This window comes from Anomaloglossus baeobatrachus, chromosome 2, assembly GCF_048569485.1.
Source record: "Anomaloglossus baeobatrachus isolate aAnoBae1 chromosome 2, aAnoBae1.hap1, whole genome shotgun sequence".
NCBI classification, from domain to species: Eukaryota; Metazoa; Chordata; class Amphibia; order Anura; family Aromobatidae; genus Anomaloglossus; species Anomaloglossus baeobatrachus.
This window is the reverse complement of record NC_134354.1, coordinates 189,286,442-189,308,820: the sequence shown is the minus strand read 5'-3', so window position 1 is coordinate 189,308,820 and position 22,379 is coordinate 189,286,442. Positions and strand designations below refer to the sequence as shown.

At 48.1% G+C, this 22,379-nt stretch overlaps 1 protein-coding gene across 1 annotated transcript in view; it reads right to left on the bottom strand.

Moving 5' to 3' along the window:
* NME7 (NME/NM23 family member 7) overlaps window positions 1-22,379 on the bottom strand; it is a 250,952-nt gene that overhangs the window by 169,092 nt on the left and 59,481 nt on the right. Inside the window, exon 2 of the mRNA XM_075335553.1 lies at window positions 2,620-2,727. Coding sequence (XP_075191668.1) covers window positions 2,620-2,727 — 108 coding nt within the window. The remainder of the gene's footprint in view (window positions 1-2,619; window positions 2,728-22,379) is intronic.

Here is a 22,379-nt window from a genome sequence, read left to right as displayed (position 1 = left end):
ACCCGATATTTCCGGCGAGGGAAGCTCATCATAATATATACTGAAACAGTTTAAAAATAATCAAAGTTATATCTACGATTTATGTTTATAATAAATGTCAAATATTATATTTTAGTAAATCAACATATAAAAACTGCAGTGTTTCCCAACAGGTTTTGATGTTAAAAATAACTTAGGTCTTATTGTACATTTGTCAAATAAAAAAAAAAGGGCATTGATGTTGTTGAAGTGAATTTCGTACAAGTATTGCCCATCATTGAGAATGATTAGGAGCGATAGGGTATGCCATCGATGTATAAGCAGAGGAATATAATGAATGGAAATCCAGCAATGCCTAGAGCGAAGCGACCATAGTGCTAGATGAATACTCGCACTCATTCCCATCTCACTTCGGTTAGGGAGCAGAGCATTGTCCTAGGCGTTGGTGACTGCCCAATGGTTAAGCTCCAGATTTGGATGGCTTACACGATTGACATACAGTCCCTGACAGAAGTTCTGTCACTTATCCATGTTATGTAAATAAAAGCTTATAACCTGACTTTAAATTCATCCATTGGTTTTATAAATTACTCTTTTGAAAGCTGAAACCCACCCAAATTTGGTTTAGGTTATGAAAAAAAAGTTGCCGCAAAGCTGAAATATTGATCATTTAATTAACACAGAAAGGTCACATTTTGGCAAGACAAAAGTTTCATCGCCCACAGAAAATAATGTGAAATTCAAACAAATAATTAACTTCTAATACAAAGATATGTTGCATAATTGGTGAATTGGTGAATGAAGTTTTGGTGCTATTAGAGCCATATTTAATATTTTGTGACTTCCATGAGCTTCAAAGACTGCATCCATGCGGTTCAACAATGATTCATACAATTTATTGATGAAGTTATCAGGAATAGCAAAGAATGCAGTCTTACATGCCTCCCAGAGTTCATCTAGAGTCTTTGATTTTGTCTTCCAAGCTTCCTCTTTCATCCTACCCCAAACATGCTCAATGATGTTCATGTCTGGTGACTGGGCTGGCCAGTCCTTGAGCACCTTAATCATCTTCTTTGCCAGGAGGAACTTTGTTGTAGAGATGGATGTATGAGATAGAGCACCATCCTGCTGCAGAATTTGACCCCTTTTATGATTGGAAATGTAAGAGGTAGCTAATACTTCTTGATATTTTAGGCTATTGATATTGCCTTCCACCTTGCAAATGTTTGGCACACCCCCATACTGAATGTAACCCCAGACATGAGCTTTCCACCACCAAACATAACTGTTTTCTGGATCCATACGGACTCCAGTAGGTCTCCTGCAGTATTTGTGGCGGCTGTGGTGTAATTCAACTGAAGATTCATCAGAGAAATCCACCTGCTGCCACTTTTCCAGTGGTCATCTGTTTAGCAGGCTGTGGTACATGGCAAATGCCACACGGTTTTTTAATTGCCTTTTGTTTAGCGCTGGCTTATGGGCACTGATTCGACCATGGAGGCCATTTTGAGACAAAATCCTACAAACTGTTCTAGGTGACACAGGGACTTGAGGTGACCAGGCCTGTTGGAGCTCTGCTACAGTCGAAGAGGGGCTAGCTTTGGATTTTCTAACCAACAAACATTCCTCTTGAGCAGTTGTCTTATGGGGTCTGCCAGACCTGGGCTTGTCAAAAACATCTCAAGTCTCTTCAAATCTTTTTTTAATTCTTTGTACTTGACGCTGAGACACATTAAAGGTGCCAGTCACCTCTGCAGTGGATCTGGTCTTCAGCCTCTTGATAATCAAGGCTTTGGTCGCAGGGTGGATTTTTGGCAAGTTGTCAGAGGTCAAGTTGCAGTTCAACTGAAGGTCTGGGATGCTGGATTTGTTTTTATACACACACCCATTGATTAAGCAATCAATTAGTGAGCACAGGTGAGGATGTAAACTGGGATTTGGGGCATTATATGACAAGGCGGCAAAAGTTTTGTCTTGCCAAAATCTGACCTTTCTATGTTCATTAAATGATCAGCAACTTTATTTTCATAACCTAAAACAAAGGGAGGGTTTCAGCTTTCAAAAGAGTAATTTATGAAACCAATGGATGAATTTAAAGTCAGGTTATACGCTTTTATTTACATAACATGGATAAGCGACAGAACTTTTGTCAGAGACTGTACTATCAATATCCAGTGAGAAAATCCATTCAACTTTACGGAACTTTTTATTTCCCTCATGTATTTGAGAATGATTTGGATGTTTTCATTTTATTTTTTTTTTATGAGCCATTTATATTTGTCCCACGCGAAACAACACTTCCAGAAAGTAGTGTTGAGTGAGTACTACGAGCATGCTCGGGTGCTCGGTACGAGTAACAATCAGCTGATGCTCAAATGGGCACGACTTAGAGTAGCCGACTATAATGGAAGTCAATGGGGAACTCAACATTTTTCTGAAAGAATGCATGGAAAATGCTCGAGTTCCCCATTGACTTCCATTATATTTGGGCACTCTAGTTGAGCCCATTTGAGCATCCAACTGCTCGTTACACGTACCGAGCATGGTACCGCTCACTCATGACTACTAGAAAGCAGACAAGTTCAATTTTGGCAAAAGACTGGTAAAAATGCACGCCCCTTCACATGACATAAAACTCACCATTTCCACAGAGCCATCCTTGGGGTAGTATAAAAGCTGGAAACGCCTCTGCAGAGCAGCATTAGGATCATACCATTCAGCGGTGAACACGTATCTATCCTCTTCACTCTAGCAGCAAAACATGTGGAAAAAAAACAGATCATCTAGATCAGCAGTTATAAAAGGACCAAAAATCAAAAAAAGAGTTAATGTTAGAAAGTTAGTTATTTCTTTCTCTGTTCCACTGGAAAACTGATAATCAAGGAAAAATAAAAAATACTTTTACTCTTGTTAGAGCCTACCAATAAATCTAAATTTTATGAGGATTAATAGTCCTATGCAATCAGGTAAAAGTAGGGTCTAATGGGAGCAGTGAGCCTCGTAATCGCTTATCTCCCTGTGTTCACTAAAATACATGAAGAGAAGTGGGCTGGTGGGCTGCAACCTGTGCGCTGACACATTTTGGCTGGTAGGCAACCTATGGGTTGGCAACTTGTGGACTGGGAGTCTTTAATATAATGGTATCTCATAGAAAATGAGAAAAAGTTGATTCTGCAAGAAAAGTAGAAGTTTCGGAAAATCTGGTGGGGTGTACTCTATTATTTATGCTGAGCACGATAATATATATCTATATATGTATATACTGTGCATAGATATATATAGATAGATACACACATACAGACACAAGCATGTATAGACACATGCAGAGCATAAATAATAAATTAGATTTTCAGAAAACCTTTACTTTACAGAATCAACATTTTCTATGCGATATTATACTGATTGCATTGTATTATTTTTTACTGATCATTATATGGGCATCTGTGTCAATGATGTGGAAGCAAGGTCAAATTACACAATTACTAACTTTTTTCAAGAGGAAAAAAAAACGTGGAAGACCAAGGTAGTTTACATGGGAGATTCTTTAGTAGACCATACTATCCAAATACCTACCCATAAAATAAATGCTTTAATTGTCAATTCATTAAAACCACAATTGGACAGTCAAAAAACACACATACAAAGTGCTTTGTGTGATCAGTGTGTGGTGCCCCTGCGGCTTCAGGCGCCACAGGGTACTGCACCTCACCCGAGGTGCAGTATTCATCCCAGATACGGAGGAGGTCAACACTGGTAAACCATCACAATTCACCACCATACAGAGTTAGTTGCCCTCTCACTGGGACTGGGCTGAGACAGAGACATTGGAGGGTGGCCATCACTAATGTAGTGGACCGTCTGCTCACTAGTCAGAAACCCAGGGGGAAGGGACTGGACACAGGGAGTAAGGTGACACACACACACAGCCAGTCAACCAGTTTCTCACAGGTCACAGGAAGTGACAGTCTGAGGAGAGAGGAGAAGGAAGCAGAGCAGCAGGAGATTGGTCCTGGGGACGGGCAGCTGGTGGAAATTGTCCCAGGACCAGGAGAGAGGGAGAGCGAGACACTGACATTCAGAACAGTGACAGAGACCGGAAAACAAGTGAGACGTAGGAGAACACGGTCTCTGAGGAGAGAGCCGTAGCTCCCTCAGGACCGGGCGCATAGAGAACAAGGTGCGGAGCTCTAGGCTGGTGGGCACTGCACATCCCCGCCAGCAGAATCCGCCAGGCAGAGGATTGCAAGTTTTCTGACCCACACACACAGATACCCGGGGCAAAGCAGCAAATAGACCCAGGAGTCGTAACCAAGGGTGGCACCAGCAACGGACTCGCGCTGCCTGCTATACGGGACCGGAACAGAACCATTCCCAGGATTCGGGTCCCAGCGAAGCTTCAAGCCATAGGGACTCAGAAAACACAGCGCAGGGAGGAAGGACTCACTAAAAGAAACACTGGTTCTGGCCTCTGAACTATCCGGGATCGGCTAAAGCCCATCACAGCGAAGTCTGGCAGTTCAAAGGTGGGGACAACTCAGTGAGTAAAGAAAGTTAACTGCAACCACTGTGTCGTCTGATCCTTCCTGCACCACAGCTGCACAGCAGCAGGGGACTATCACTCCCCACATCCTCCCTGGGGCCAGAGCTCTGCCTGTGGAGAGCTGTACCATCTGAGCTGCGTTATCATCCGCCCCAGAAGAGAGACTTCCCGCAGCGGCAGCTAATATCTGGCTGCACACCACGGGTGGCGTAGTCACAAACCTAACATCATATCCTAAGCCTTCATTTGATGACACCGCCGGGGTCACGGAACAAGGCCTCTCCGCTGCAACGTCCTGTCCCTAACCTCCAAAACCGCGGCTCGGTAACGAGTAACCCCACGGCCCTGGCCCGGGCGTGTCAAGTGCACACTGGGTACAAAAGGTGTTACTCTCCCTGATAGAGACCCGGTAACATCTAGGTTGCTTAAAGCCCCATTGCTAGGCAAGGTATAGTGAAGGGACAGTTTTACCCCTTTTCTTCTGTTCGAGGAGTTTGCATTACAAATATACCACTGCACCTTTTTTGTCCCATATATAGCCCCTGGACACCTTTTGTACTCCGTGTGCACTGATCACACAAAGCACTTTGCATGTGTGTTTTTTGTCCGTCCTATTATGGCTTTAATGAATTGACAATTAAAGCATTTATTTTATGGGTAGATATTTGGATAGTATGGTCTTGAAAAAAACCCGTGACAACTACGTTGCATTGGAGAAGAAATCCTGGGTCACCGTGTCTGGAACTTATTCTGTCACATATGGCTTCAATAAGGAAGAGCTACAAGTTATTAGGAGTGTGGTCTTCAGATCATCACAAATAGTCCAAATGCATTTATAGGTTTAATCCACTATTAGCGCATTAATATTAACCCCATGGTAAATTTATTTGATTTGTCACCATAGACAATCTATTTAGTAGAAGGCTGCTTTGACAATAAAATAATTTTAGTTTCTCACTTAGGGGATTTTTCGCATCTGTTGGTGATCTTGACAGTAAAGCGGGCTTTACACGCTACGATATGGCTAGCGATATCGTACGCAAAAGCACCCGCCCCCGTCGTGTGTGCGATTTTGTGTGATCGTTGCCGCAGCGAACATTATCGCTATGGCAGCGTCACACGCACTTACCTGGTCGGTGGCGTCGCTGTGACTGCCGAACAATCCCTCCTTCAAGGGGGAGGGACGTTCGGCATCACAGCGACATCACCGCGACGTCACTAAGCGGCCGGCCAATCAAAGCGGAGGGGCGGAGATGAGCGGGACGTAACATCCCGCCCACCTACTTCCTTTCGCATTGCGGCCGGCGGCAGGTAAGGAGACGTTCCTCGCTCCTGCGGTGTCACACATAGCGATGTGTGCTGCCGCAGGAGCAACGAACCACATCGATAATCAACCATTACCGATTTTTGGTTTTGGGACAATCTCTCCATGGTGAACGATTTTCACCATTTTTGAGGTCGCTTAAGGTCGCTGGTAAGTGTCACACGCTGCTATATCGTTAATGATGCCAGATGTGCGTCACTAACAACGTGACCCTGACGATAAAACATTAACGATATCGTAGCGTGTAAAGCTCCCTTTAGTGTTTAATATTGCGCCTCTATACAGGGGGCATTAAGTATTGCAGAGCGCACTATCAAATCAGTGAGACATTTGTGTAAGGTATGACAGCACGGGTTGTACAGTGAAAGACTTCATTCTGGCCAAGAGATGTTCTATAAACTAAAAATATACTAATATAGTATATGACAATAGGTTTTCTAAACCAGGCGCCCCTGTAACCTAGACCAGTGCTCCTCAAACTGTTAGGCTGGCTTCAACAGGGAGGTGACCTTAGATGTTTTCATAGTTGAGATTTTAGGCCTTTCTACTGCTACACCAATCTCTAGAATGAGAATATTATTGACTAATTTGATACTTAGTTTAGTGTTATATTAGATTCAGAAGACAAGAAAAGAAAATGGAGTGATATTTTTAGCATGGACTTCCAGTACAATTGGTTTCTTTCTGGGTAAACTACAGTAAGCAGCCCAGTAAGTGACACATCGCTGGAATCAGGATCTCTGCCCCTACGTTAAGCTGCTCTCAGATTAGGTGGCAAAAACCTGGTGACAGATTCCCTTTGAGGCCCAAGTATATATCAGCCTAATGTTGTCCGAACCTATTCATATTGATTGCTTTGGCCAGCCTGCTAATATGTACTGAGGCTGCTAAATCATCTCCGACAGATGAGGATAAGGATTCTGCATGTCCGATTTTGGACTTTTTTGATTAGTTTCTTCTCTAAGGCCTGTTTCACACGTCAGTGAAAAACACTGACGTTCTTCACTGATGTGTAAAACACGCACATGTCCCTCCGTGTTCCGTGATTCACGGCACACGTGGGTTGTCCATGTGCAATCCGTGATCCGTGATTGCATATGGACATTACTCACCTGCCCCCGCTCCTGCTCTCCATGGTGCTGAACTCCTCGGCTCTCCAGCGTCAGCCCACCGCTCTCAGCACCTACTTCCTGGTCGGCTGTTCCTGCTCTCATGAATATTCATGAGCCAGGAAGGAGCTGCCGAGAGCAGAGGCTGCAGGGCGAATCGCAGGCAAGGTAAGTTGAAAATATTTAATATGTCCGTGATTTTCTGGTACGTGTTTCACTGATCACACACGGATCACACCATAGTGTGGTCCGTAGGTCATCAGTGATGTCAGAAAAAAACTGACTTGTCTCCGTGCAGAATCACGGCCACGCGTGCACGCTGCACGGAGACAAGTTCAGTGAAAAATCACTGATGTGTGAGCAGACCCATTCATTATAATGGGTCTGCGTATGTCAGTGATTCTGGTACGTTTAAAAAAAAAAGCACAAACGTACCAGAATCACTGACGTGTGAAAGGGGCCTAAGAGAGTAACCAACCCCAGAGAAGTCTGGCATCATCTCTCTAATAAGTAACACAGAAGAAAAGTCTCTGATTTTTGTCCCCGGCCCATTCAATCCAGAGAAGCCATAGGACATATGAACAGACCCATAGAATATCATAGGTACGAGTGCTATCTGTTAAAACCAAGGATAGCACACGTACAAGAAAATCGCTGGTGTGCATGAGCCCAATGAAAGAGACGGGCAAGTTAGGTGTCGAACGAAATATTGGCTGAATCGGCGTTTGGCCCACAGTTATTCAGGAGGGCTTTAGTCTATCTGTGGCTTAGAGATCTTGGTATGAAATGCTGCATTTACACTGCAAGATAATTGTGAGCGATCATTATTAAAAATACTTGTTTCACGATGATCTTGTTGAGTAAACAGGCTGCCGATTGGTAAAAGTTTACCTATTGTGCCCCCGTCCGTGTAGATGGACCCAAAAAAGGAAAACATGGGGTCTAGACATCTAGTACCGAATACAAGCGGCTACGGACAGGCAAACTATGGTAAATTGGGATTACAGCAGATTAATTCAACAGTGATTAACAGCAAAAAGCTAGCACCTTGTCTACCCCATAAACAGGAGTAAAATCCCTACACCCTATACCCTCTGGTCCCTATATTTTAGTAGTGTATATGTTATTGTACGATCACCAAGGATGACCATATACTTTAAAAAGCATCAGTAAATGACTCGGAATTAACATATAACACACTGCAATGAATGTCGGCTGTAAACCTCTTGCTCGTGGCCTATCTGCAAATGATTGTTGGAAATTTCTACAATGACTGGGAGGCGAGAATAAAGTTCAGTGTCAGTTAAAAGGTTATTTAGCAGAAAGGAGTCAGCAGTCTGCCAGCATTAAATAGCCAGGGAATGTGCAGCTCTGCGGCTGTTTTACATTACAGCTCGGCCACTGCAGCACACGCTAAATATCGGGGCTGGGAAGAAATGCAATATGGAGGCGCCGACCACACCGGGCATACCGCTATATAACAGACATAGGTCTGCTTCTACCAGGACACGGCTGGAGCAAACCACCCAGCGTCTGATTATCTTCTCACATCTCATTTCATAGGCATGTAAAGCGATCAGCAGACTGTGGTGCTTTGTACCTGGTCTATAAAAATCAACGTTTCTAAGAATATCATATGGAACGAGAAGACTTAGGTAGTTTAATGGAGACCGGAGATAAAAAGAATGAGAAAAAGCGATCCTTGTGTCTGTGATAAGAGAGCTCAGCATAGAGCAGTGATGGCGAACCTATGGCACGCGTGCCACCAGGGGCACGCTGAGCCTATTCTGGTGGCACGCGTGCTGTCGCCCGATGCTGCAGCTTTGGTCTGCTAGTGCAGTCGCGCCGGCAGATCAAATCTGTGTTGGAGCGGAGGAGACATTTCTCCTCCGCTCTGACACTCCTCCTCTCCCAGGCTGCAGGTGTGTTGCCTAGGAGACGAAGGAGCGGCGCTGGCGTCGTCTGCTGGCCGCGTGGGAACTGAGGACCCAGCAGCGCGCAGCGGGGGAGCGTGTGCAGGTAAGTTGTGTGTTGCTTTTTTTTTTTTTTTTATAACTCGTGTGCGGCAGCGCCAGCATGGGGTGGGAGAGGGGGAACGCACATGGCAGCGGGGGGTGGGAGAGGGGGAACGCACATGGCAGCGGGGGGTGGGAGAGGGGGAACGCACATGCCAGCGGGGGGTGGGAAAGGGGGAACGCACATGGCAGCGTGGGGTGGGAGAGGGGGAACGCACATGGCAGCGTGGGGTGGGAGAGGGGCAACGCACATGGCAGCGGGGGGTGGGGGAACGCACATGGCAGCGTTGGGTGGGAGAGGGGGAACGCACATGGCAGCGTGGGGTGGGGGAGGGGGAACACACATGGCAGCGTGGGGTGGGGGAGGGGGAACACACATGGCAGCGTGGGGTGGGGGAGGGGGAACACACATGGCAGCGTGGGGTGGGGGAGGGGGAACACACATGGCAGCGTGGGGTGGGGGAGGGGGAACACACATGGCAGCGTGGGGTGGGGGAGGGGGAACGCACATGGCAGCGTGGGGGTGGGGGAACGCACATGGCAGCGTGGGGGTGGGGGAACGCACATGGCAGCGTGGGGTGGGAGAGGGGGAACGCACATGGCAGCGGGGGGTGGGAGAGGGGGAACGCACATGCCAGCGAGGGGTGGGAGAGGGAGAACGCACATGCCAGCGGGGGGTGGGAGAGGGGGAACGCACATGGCAGCGTGGGGTGGGAGAGGGGCAACGCACATGGCAGCGGGGGGTGGGGGAACGCACATGGCAGCGTTGGGTGGGAGAGGGGGAACGCACATGGCAGCGTGGGGTGGGGGAGGGGGAACACACATGGCAGCGTGGGGTGGGGGAGGGGGAACGCACATGGCAGCGTGGGGGTGGGGGAACGCACATGGCAGCGTGGGGGTGGGGGAACGCACATGGCAGCGTGGGGGTGGGGGAACGCACATGGCAGCGTGGGGGTGGGGGAACGCACATGGCAGCGTGGGGGTGGGGGAACGCACATGGCAGCGTGGGGGTGGGGGAACGCACATGGCAGCGTGGGGGTGGGGGAACGCACATGGCAGCGTGGGGGTGGGGGAACGCACATGGCAGCGTGGGGGTGGGGGAACGCACATGGCAGCATGGGGTGGGGGTGGGGGAACGCACATGGCAGCGTGGGGTGGGGGTGGGGGAACGCACATGCCAGCGTGGGGTGGGGGTACGCACATGCCAGCATGGGGTGGGAGAACACACATGCCAGCATGGGGTGGGGGAACGCACATGCCAGCATGGGGGGGGGGGGAGAACACGCATGCCAGCATGGGGGGGGGAGAACACGCATGCCAGCATGGGGGGGGGGGGGATGACATGCATGCCAGGATGGGGGGGAAACATGCATGCCAGGATGGAGGAAACATGCATGCCAGGATGGAGGAAACATGCATGCCAGGATGGAGGAAACATGCATGTCAGGATGGAGGAAACATGCATGCCAGGATGGAGGAAACATGCATGCCAGGATGGAAAAAACATGCATGGCAGGATGGAGGAAACATGCATGGCAGGATGGAGGAAACATGCATGCCAGGATGGGAAAACATGCATGCCAGGATGGAGGAAAACATGCATGCCAGGATGGAGGAAAACATGCATGCCAGGATGGAGGAAAACATGCATGCCAGGATGGAGGAAAACATGCATGCCAGGATGGAGGAAAACATGCATGCCAGGAGGGAGGAAAACATGCATGCCAGGATGGAGGAAAACATGCATGCCAGGATGGAGGAAAACATGCATGCCAGGATGGGGGAAAACATGCATGCCAGGATGGGGAAACATGCATGTCAGGATGGGGAAAACATGCATGCCAGGATGGGGAAACATGCATGTCAGGATGGGGAAAACATGCATGCCAGGATGGGGAAACATGCATGTCAGGATGGGGAAACATACATGCCAGGATGGGGAAACATGCATGTCAGGATGGGGGAAACATGCATGTCAGGATGGGGGAAACATACATGTCAGGATGGGGGAAACATGCATGCCAGGATGGAGGAAACATGCATGCCAGGATGGCGGAAACATGCATGCCAGGATGGCGGAAACATGCCACGATAGGGTACATTTACCAGGAAGGGGTACATTTACTTGGATGGGGTAAATTAACCAGGAATGGGGTACATGCCGGGATGGGGGAACATTTACAAGGATGGGCAATATGTCAGGATGGGGTACATTTACCAGCATGGGGGAACATGCAAGAATGGGTAACATTTACCAGGATGGAGGACATTTACCAGGATGGGGCCATGATGGGGACAAATATACTAGAATGTAGGAAATCTATATCAGGATGGGGGACATGTTTACCAGGAAGTGGCCGAGGAAGGGGACACAATGAAAGGGGAGGGGAGCAACTCGTACGTCTTTATGGGATTTCAAGATGTTCAGACTTTGAAATGTAGATGTGGATTACAGGGTGACATCTGATTGCATTCCAGGCTAAAATCTCTGTCTAATATGCTGCAATTTTTTTCCAGAAAGATCAATCCAACTGCTGTGTCTGGAAAGGGCAGGGGCTCAGCTTCAATGTGTGGTAAGCACGAATGAGCGTGATGCCCCCTGCTGAAGAGAAGATGGCAAAGGTAAGATTAAAATCAATTATTTACATAATAGGATTGGTTGGCACTTCGGAAAAAAAATTGGGTTTAGGGCTACAGTTTGGGCACTCGGCCTGTAAAAGGTTCGCCATGACTGGCATAGAGTATAAATGTGAGCCAAAGCTAGTACCGCGTGCAAAGATCCAAAATGATAATGCAATGAGTACATTGTTAGCGATACATACACATTTCTCGTATTTTAGCAACTTAAAGGGGTTTTACCACAAACAAACAAAAATTAATTTTAATCAATAGATCTTGGAATAATAATAATAAGTTCCACAATAGGATGTGTTTTAAAAAATGTTCCTGTGCGGAGATAATCTATACCCCAGTGTGATCCGGCGAGTCGGAAGAGGCGTCTCGTGACTCGGCAGAGAATCAGAATAGCGCTGGGAAAAAGCTAATCAGTGAGTATATTAACTAGTGAAGTAGAAGTAAACTAGCCGAAATGGCAGTAAGTCCTTGTGTTGGATTTTGCATATTTAAATGGTAGAAGGATAATTTCAGCCATCACTACAACTGAATGGAAAAGAGATTGTCTCATAAATAACATTTTATCACCTATTCAGGATAGATGATAAACGTATGATCTCTGGAGGTCCACTTGCTGAGCCCCCAACTAATCCAGAGACCAGAAGTCCAAAAAATTAAGTTTTAGGGGCACTTTGCACACTACGACATCGCAGGTGCGATGTTGGTGGGGTCAAATCGAAAGTGACGCACATCCGGCGTCGCAGTCGATATCGTAGTGTGTAAATCCTTTTTGATACGATTAACGAGCGCAAAAGCGTCGTTATCGTATCATCTGTGTAGGGTCCGGAATTTCCGTGAATTGGGAAATACCGATGTTACGAGGTTGTTCTTCGTTCCTGCGGCAGCACACATCGCTGTGTGTGAAGCCGCAGAAGCGAGGAACATCTCCTACCTGCATCCTGCGGCTCACGCCAGCTATGCAGAAGGAAGGAGGTGGGCGGGATGTTTACGTCCCACTCATCTCCGCCCCTCCGTTCCTATTGGCCGCCTGCCGTGTGACGTCGCAGAGCAGGTGAGTGCATGTGAAGCTGCCATAGCGATAATGTTCGCTACGGCAGCTATCACCATGATATCGCAGCTGCGACGGGGGCGGGGACTATCGCGCACGGCATCGCAGCATCGGCTTGCGATGTCGTAGTGTGCAAAGTGCCCCTTAGAGATCACATTCAACCACCCCTTCTACAGAGGGCAAATAGAGCAGCAGTCACACACGCTCACCACTGCTGCATTGATAAAGGGGACTGTGGGACCCTTGTTCTCATTACCAAGGGCGTTCATACGGTCAGACCCTTAACAATCACACAATTATCACATATACTGGTGATAGTGGATATATGTGGTTTATGAGACAACCCCCTTTACAGTCTAATTCATGGAGGAACATATTGAGATCTGTGACGCCCTGGCCGGGCCAGGTAGTCACAAATAGGCCCCTGCACAACACCTTCCCTCACAGGTAACAGCAGCCGACCTTCAAAACCCTAGTCACCCACCCTCAGGGCTGGATAGGCACACCAGGGGGCGGAACCAGGCGGTTGGAAGACGCCCACCGAGGAGTCTAGACAGCCCGGGGCGGGAAAGAAAACAGTGAAGTGTTAGAGTTCAAGTTGGAGAGGAGTGTGGGCTGGAGCGGTGTCCAGCTCCAGCAGAGGCGAATACCCCAAATTGAACGGCGCCAGGGTAGGAGCCCTGGTGCCATTGGCTAGGAGGCAGACGGCGGTCTCCGTCTGCAGGAGCCGGGAAGACGGCTCGGTGCATCCGAGCTGGACCGGGGCAGGGTTGTAGCCCGCCGGTACCGACCCGGGGAACCGACTCGGAAACCGGAGCACACAGGGGGGTACTCTGACCCTGAAGCCGGGACCACAAGCGACTGGAACCAGTTAATTAACCGATTGAGGCCAGGACTAGAGGTCTTGTCCCACCCAAAGTCCCTATTAGAAGACAACAGCCCACCGAGGGGGATAGAAGGCCACCGCCAGGGCTCAGAGATCCCACGGGCCAGGGTCTGCGGGCAAGGGCTCCTTAGGCCACATCCAGCCGGGAGCGGACTCCTGAAGTTGCAAGCACAGGCAGTCCACCGTTCTAAAAAGGTGCAGGAGAAAGACAGAGACCACCAGCCGGGTGGGGGAACCAGAACGCAGCCAGCTGCGGGCACCGACCACCATCACCTTGGTTTACCACAGACTCGTGTGTTTCCTTAATAGTGAGTACACCAGCAGCCTGCGGTCACCCATCTCCCTGCACCAAACCCCAACGGGTCCCTGTACCACCATCCCTGCCCACGGAGGGGTTAACAACTTGCTGCATAACATCTCCCCCGGGTGCCCCATAACTACAGTGGTGGTGTCCAACCTCACCACACACCGTAGGTGGCATCACGAACTTAATACGGCTCAGCCCGTACATATACGTCCTACGTCCACCATCCCCCACCCTTTTCATTTGGAGTGTCCGCTGGATTCCCCGGGTCCAGAGACCCTCGAGCCACCCACCGGAAGGTCCGGGTCCGAGCAGCGGTAGGCTGCTGGCACGGGGGCGGCACAGATCTACAAGACAAAACTGTGGCTTAAACAAGCATTGCAGTAACTGAAAATAGTACAGCGTAAGAATACAGAGGTTTAATGGTATAACCATGGAAATATATCTTAGAAATGCATTCTTCACAGCTAATCAGCTAGTAACCTTCAACCGGTTGATACCAGGGAGTGTCAGAAATAAGTAGCTTGCATGAATGTTCCAAAGTGCATATTACAGGGAGCATTGTAAGAACATAATGAACTTAGAAATTTATTACCTTTACAGGCAGAGTATATAATGGGAGCTGCAACTATCTTAATGAGAAATAAAAGCACACAGTAGTAAAATGGGAAGCAGTAGATTCCAGTCTTACATATATTGTTATTATAAATGTCTAAAATATTGTTATTTTTAGAGAAAGTGTTATTAATCAGTAACATGTAGAGGAGAATTCTTAGGACACAGATACAGTCCAATACCTATACCAATCCAAAAACTTTCCACACGGTCCAAACAGGTCACAAATGTTACAAAAATCTACAGATACTAGAGATTTACCAGTAGGCGAGTTCCTATAAATACAAAACGCATTGGTATTTCCCAAGGTGTCTGATCTTCCGGTATCAGGACTTAGCACATCCGCCTCCAGCTTGTGCTCAACACAAGGAGTGTCGGCCCGAGGTGCCAAAAGCCCACCAGCAGCACGGACTCTGGAGGTCCACCCTACCGCTACATTCATACACTGCCTGACTTCAGAGAAAAAGAAAAAATGCACTTTTTATTTACATTTTCGGTCATAAGTAGTCATAGAAGTAGTTTAAAGGGAGACTGTCCAGAGAGAACTGTGTTAAGAAAGAAACACAACGCCGTGTAGGATGAATTGCCCTTAGAATGAGTATAAACTGTACTTAAAAATCCATGGGCTACTTTTCATGAAAAACTGTTTTTTAAGGGAACCTTTCATGTAAAAAAAGCTATTAATCTGTATGGGGTTAAAGGGAACCTGTCAGGTCCATATGCACCCAGAACCACGAGCAGTTCTGGGTGCATATTTCTAGTTTCTGCCTAACTGTCGCTGTATACACTAGCATAGATAAAGAGATCTTTAGAAAAAGTATTTCTAAAGATCCTTTATGATATGCTAATGAGCGCAGGGACTAGTCACAAGGGCGTTAGTTCCTGCGCTCATTCCGCCCTCGTAACATGGTAGCATGCCCACAGAGACGTGATAACATTCTGTTCAATGCAGCATCATCAGCGGTGAGGTGCTTACATGTGTCCGCGGTCATTGGTGATCAGAAGTCTCGGCACTTCCAGTCATGCGCACAGGACCTCTCTGAAGCCAAGATGCATACACCCGGCTGCATAGTGTGCATGACCGGAAGTGCTAAGGACTTCTGATCAGCAATGACAGCGGACAAAGGTAAGCGCCTTACCGCTGATGATGCGGAATTAAATAGCATGTTATCACGTCCCTATGGGCATGCTACCATGCTAAGAGGGTGGAATGAGCACAGGAACGTACGCCCTTGCGACTAGTCCTTGCGCTCATTAGCATATCATAAAGGATCTTTATAATCGCAGCACAGCCGGGGAGGAGAGGGCAGGTGCTGCGGAGGAGAGGGAGGGACTAATCTCCCCATCTCCTCCATTATCAGCTGATGCATATATCGCACTGTACTCTGCTGTAATGCGAGTGCAGTGCAATGTTTCTCTCGCACGGATAGACTTGAATGGGTGCGAGAAAAAAACCAAATTGGATTCCACTCGCAGCATGATGCGATTATTTTCTTGGTCCAATTAGGGCTGAGGGAAAAAAAAAAAAATCGCTCATGGGAACTTCCCCATTGAGTAACATTGGTCCGAGTGGAATGCGATTCTTTTTATCGCATTCTGCTCGCTCCGTTTTTCTCGCCGTGTGTCTTTAGCCTAAATCTAAATCCCCTATCCCCCTGTCTTGTGCCTCAGTTCCACTTGCGATTAACACGAACGAATAAAACATCGGATTGCTGTCACACCAGTGTTAAACAATTGGGTAGTGTCCATCTGCGATATTGGCATGAGAAAAGAATCGCAGCAGGCTTCGTTTGGCAGCCTGTCTCGCGTCACGAGCACCAATACAAGTCTATAGGTGCGTGTGAAACATCGCACTGCACTCGGATGCCATCATGCTATACATACAGACAAGCAGTGGAGGAGATGGAGACATTAATCTCTCCCTATTCTTTGCATCGGCAGTCATAAAGTATGCCGGAGGTCATCAATCAATACAATCAACTCGTTCTGGTTCTCTTAAGGGTGCTTTACACACTGCGACATCACTAACGATATATCGTCGGGGTCACGTCATTAGTGACGCACATCCGGCGACGTTAGCAACATCGCAGCATGTGACACCAAGGAGCGACGATCAACGATCGCAAAAATCGTTGATCGTTGACACGTCGCTCCTTTTCATAATATCGTTGGTGGTGCATGCCGCTGGTTGTTCGTCGTTCCTGCGGCATCACACATCTCTATGTGTGACATCGCAGCAACGACGAACATCTCCTTACCTGCGGCCGCCGGCAATGAGGAAGGAAGGAGGTGGGCGACATGTTCCGGCCGCTCATCTCCACCCCTCCGCTTCTATTGGGGGGCCACTTAGTGACGTCGCTGTGACGCCGAACGAACCGCCCCCTTAGAAAGGAGGCAGTTTGCCGGTCAAAGCGACGTCGCTAGGCAGGTAAGTACGTGTGACGGGTGTTAGTGATGTTGTGCGCCACGGGCAGCGATTTCCCCGTGACGCACAACCGACGGGGGCGGGTACGCTCGCTAGCAATATTGATATCTCAGCGTGTAAAGTGCCCTTTAGATTTGCATTGAACGTTTGGGACATAACTTCTGACTTCCGGCCAGTCAGACGTTACAGATACAAGATGTCGATGCAGGACCCAAGAAGCTTAAGCAAATACTAAAGACGCCAGAGGGTGAGTATAATACTAGGGGCAGGGGACTTAGATTTAAAGCACCACTATAGTGATGAAAATAAAAATGCTGGAGTGGTGCGTTAAGTGTTTTCAGTCTGTATTTACATCTACTTATATGGAGTTTTAATGGCTTTAGTATCCTGGAGAATTTAAGTATTTATGCCACCAGAATGATTAAATAGAAGTTATACAGCACTTGTGTTCACATCATCAGATATTTAATTCAATAAATCATATTACAATATTTTAAAGAACACCTCAAGTGTTTTTTTTTTTTAATTTAATTCCTGAAGTGGTCTCACTTAAATCTTTTCCCTGTCTGTACTAAAATGCTTACCAGTCGCCATCTTCTGCTCTAGATAGTCACAAGCTCTCAATGTAAGTCTATGAGAGCCTCGTTATGGCTCTCATAGACTTAGGCGGGCTTTGCACACTGCGACATCGCAGCCTGATGCTGCGATGCCGAGTGCGATAGTGCCCGCCCCCGTCGCAGCAGCGATATGTGGTGATAGCTGGCGTAGCGAAAATTATCGCTACGCCAGCTTCACACACACACTCACCTGCCGTGCGACGTCCCTGTGGCCGGCGGCCCGCCTCCTTGTTAAGGGGGCGGGTCGTGCGGCGTCACTGTGACGTCACACGGCAGGCGGCCAATCGGAGCGGAGGGGCGGAGATGAGCAGGATGTAAACATCCTGCCCATCTCTTTCCTTCCGCATATCCTACGGAAGCCGCAGTGAGGCCGGTAGGAGATGTTCCTCGCTCCTGCGGCTTCACACACAGCGATGTGTGCTGCCGCAGGAGCGAGGAACAACATCGGACCGTCGCGTCAGCGTAATCATGGATTACGCCGACGCTGCACCGATGATACGATAACGACGCTTTTGCGCTCGTTAATCGTATCATCTAGGCTTTACACACTGCGATGTCGCATGCGATGCCGGAAGTGCGTCATTTTCAATTTGACCCCACCGACATCGCACCTGCGATGTCGCAGTGTGCAAAGCCCGCCTTACATTGAGAAGTGATTTTGTGTCCTCCCAGCAACCGTTGAAGCGATCTGGCAGGTCACAGCTAACAAAGAGGACTGATGCAGCGCCGAGAACAGCAGAAGACACATGGCAGCTGGTATATACTCTACTAAGCGCAGTGAAAAGACATTAGTGATAAAACTCCGGTGGTGAATAAGAAAAAAAAAAAACACCAGAGAGGTCATTTAAATAATGCACTATCAATTATGATTTTGTTTACATGACTTTTAGGGGCACTTTGCACACTACGACATCGCAGGTGCGATGTCGGTGGGGTCAAATTGAAAGTGACGCACATCCGGCGTCGCAGGCAATATCGTAGTGTGAAAAGCCTTTTTGATACGATTAACGAGCGCAAAATCGTCGTAATCGTATCATCGGTGTAGCATCGGTCATTTCCATATTTTCGGAAGGACCGATGTTACGATGTTGTTCCTCGTTCCTGCGGCAGCACACATCGCTGTGTGAGAAGCTGCAGGAGCGAGGAACATCTCCTACCTGCATCCTGCGGCTCACGCCAGCTATGCGGAAGGAAGGAGGTGGGCGGGATGTTTACGTCCCGCTCATCTCTGCCCCTTCGCTTCTATTGGCCGCCTGCCGTGTGACGTCGCTATGACGCCGCACGACCCGCCCCCTTAATAAGGAGGTGGGTCGCCGGCCAGAGCGACGTCGCAGGGCAGGTAAGTGCGTGTGAAGCTGGCGTAGCGATAATCTTCGGTACTCCAGCTATCACCATGATATCACAGCTGCGACGGGGGCGGGGACTATCGCGCTCTGCATCGCAAGCATTGGCTTCCGATGTCGTAGTGTGCAAAGTGCCCCCTAGTCTTTTGGTTCTCCTTCCATTTACCAATATGTAATATATCTTCCACAAATTGCCAAGCTTATACCAACCCTTTACCCTCAAACTAAAAAGTATCTAAACATTTCTTATATACAGCAGATCACCCTGCCTGGTGCCTGCCGTTTGCCAACAGCTGCCTCCTCCAGATGGGATACAGTTCCTCCTGATTCCCAGATGTTCTCCACAGTGACATGGGGAGTGCAGTGTTAAGTCTAAACTATACCTTCCTTATTTCTTTTCTTATTCACAGCACAGGAAAGGCAGGGGAGGGATGGCTTAGGCTGCTTTCACACATCCGTTTTTTGCCGTCTGGCACAATCCGGCAAAAAAACAGATGCAACGGATCCGGCGAAAAAACGGATCCGTTACATCAGTTTTTTCCATGCGTTCCTCCTGTTTATTGACGGATCCATTGTGCTACTGAGCATGCGCAGTTCAAAAAACCGGATCCGACGTTGGATACCGTCATATGCCGGATGATGACAAATCTGGCACCCATAGGCTTTCATTGTAACTCACGCCGCACGGTTTTTCGCCGGAGACAAAAAATGCTGCAAGCAGCGTTCCATCCGGCCGCCGGATAAGCTATTTACGCCGGATCCGGCAACAGCCGGATGCAACGCAAGGCCCTGTAGCACAATCCGGCACTAATACAAGTCTATGGGAAAAAGAACGTATCCGGCGGCAATAAACGCCAGATCTGTCCTTTCTGGTTTTTACTGGATTGTGCTGCACGGCGAAAAATAGATGTCTGAAAACAGCCTTAAGGGTGCTTTACACGCTGCGACATCGCTAGCGATTGCTAGCTATGTCGAGCGTGATAGCTCCCGCCCCCGTTGCTTGTGCGACATCTGGTGCTCGCTGCCGTAGCGAACATTATCGCTACGGCAGCGTCACACGCACATAACTGGTCAGCGACGTCGCTGTGACCGCCGAACAATCCCTCCCTCAAGGGGGAGGTGCGTTCGGAGGTGTCACACATAGCGATGTGTGATGCCGCAGGAACGGCGTACTGGTGGCTGCAACAATATTAAGGAAATGAACGACGTGTCAACGATCACCGTTTTGGAATGATTTTGCGATCGTTGATCATCGCTCATTAGTGTTACACACTGTGATGTCGCTACCGGCACTGGATGTGCGTCACTAATGACGTGACCCCGACGATATATCGGTAGCGATGTCGCAGCGTGTAAAGTACCCCTTAGACTTACCGATGCACTCCCTATGCTACTGTGCCGGACATCTTGGAAGCAGGATGAACACAACACAGATTTAACATTTGCGGACTGATTTTACTTTTTTCTTATTTTTCAAAAGTTGGAAAATCCAACTGAGAAAACCTCTTAGACTAAAGGCCGCTTTATACTCTGTGATCTTGCTAGCTAGATCGCTATTGTGGGTACCCGCCCCCATCGTTTGTGCGTCACGGGCAAATCGCTGCCCGCGGCGCACAAAATCGCGCGGACCTGTCACACTATTTACCTGCCTAGCGACGTCGCTGTGACCAGTGAACCGCCTCCTTTTTAAGGGGGCAGTTCGTTCGGCGTCACAGCGACGTCACTAAGTGGCCACCCAATCAAAGCGGAGGGGCGGAGATGAGCGGGACGAACATCCTGCCCACCTCCTTCCTTCCTCATTGCGGGCAGCCGCAGGTAAGGTGAGGTTCCTCGTTCCTGCTGTGTCAAACATAGCGATATGTGCTGCCGCATGAACGACGAACATCGTACCTGCAGCAGCAACGATAATTGGGAAGAGGGGGGGCATGTCACAGATTAGCGATTTTGCACGTTTTTGCGACGATTCAAAATCGCTCATAGGTGTCACACACAACGACATCGCTAACGCGGCCGGATGTGCGTCATAAATTCTGTGACCCCAACAACATCGCTTTAGTGATATCGTAGCGTGTAAAGCGGCCTTTAGGCAGGTCTTAAACCCTGGTGTGTTTGTGGTTCTGCCCATAGGCACTTTTGTTTGGCAGAGCAGGTCATGCCTTCTGCTGTCTTCCAACTTTATGGTAATATCGTTAAGACATTTTCTCATCATTTATAAACTCGCTCAATCTTGTTTAGCAACAATTCGCTGCCAGGGTATTATTTGTATTTCGTTTTACAAGTTTGGCTTTCATTTCATGCAAGACTAAAGTGAGAGGGTTAATCAAAAAGTAAGTTGTCATAATGTAATGGTAGAAGAGGATCAGTCTGTTAAAACATGGCAATGAACTAAGAGATTTCAATATAACATTAGATCTGTCACCAGATGTGGACACCTAATCAGAGAGCAGCATACCGTAGGGGCAGACATCCTGATTCCAGCGATGTATCACTTATGGGCTACTGAGAGTAGTTTTGATAAAATCACTTTAATCAGCAGTAGATTGATTTTATCAAAATGACAGCAAACAGTTCAGTAATTGTCACATCGCTGGAATCAGGGTCTCTGTCTCTACATTATGCTGCTCTCAGATGGGGGAGCAAAAACCTGGTGACAGATTTCCTTTAGGCCCTGTGCGCACTGGAAAATGGAATTTTCTCAAGAAAATTCTGCAAGTATTCAAAGATTACCGCACCCGCGGTAAAAAAAACGCGGCAAACCGCACCCAAAAACCGCATGCGGTTTGCTGCTGTTTTACCGCGGTATTGTTCGCGGTATTGCCACGGTTTTTCCGCGTGCGGGTTGGTACATGTGCTTTATTGCATTCAATGCAATAAAGCACATTGAAAAGAAAAAAAGTCATTTCATTCTGAGATAGATAGAGAAATAGACAGAAGGATAGATAGAAGAATAGATAGATAGACAGACAGAAGGATAGATAGAAGGATAGATAGAAGGATAGATAGAGGGATAGATAGATAGATAGATAGATAAGAGGGATAGATAGATAGATAGATAGATAGATAGATAGATAGATAGATAGATAGATAGATAGATAGATAGATAGATAGAGGACAGATCGCTGCATTTCTCACGGTCGGCAGTGAGTTCACATTACCGGCCGTGGGAAATGCCCTGTGGTTACCTCTGCTGTCTCGCTGCGAGGCTGCATTCAGCTGTGTCTGTGTCAGTCGCGGCTGGATGCAAGCATCGCAGGACGCCGGAGCAGTGGATTACGTCGGAGCTTTGTTTCGGGGGGGGGGTGGTTAATAAAAGGGTGAACGAGGCTTATTTGTGTTTTATTTAAAATAAAGGATTTTTCGGTGTGTTCTTTCACTTTACTTAGGGGTTGATCATGTCAGCTGTCACATAGACACTGCGATGATCAAGCCTGGAGTTAGTGGCGGTGATCCGCTACCATTAACTCCTTACATTACCTTGATTGCCACTGCATCACGGCAACAAGAAGAGCCGGGGACACTCCGGTACTGCCGCATAATGCA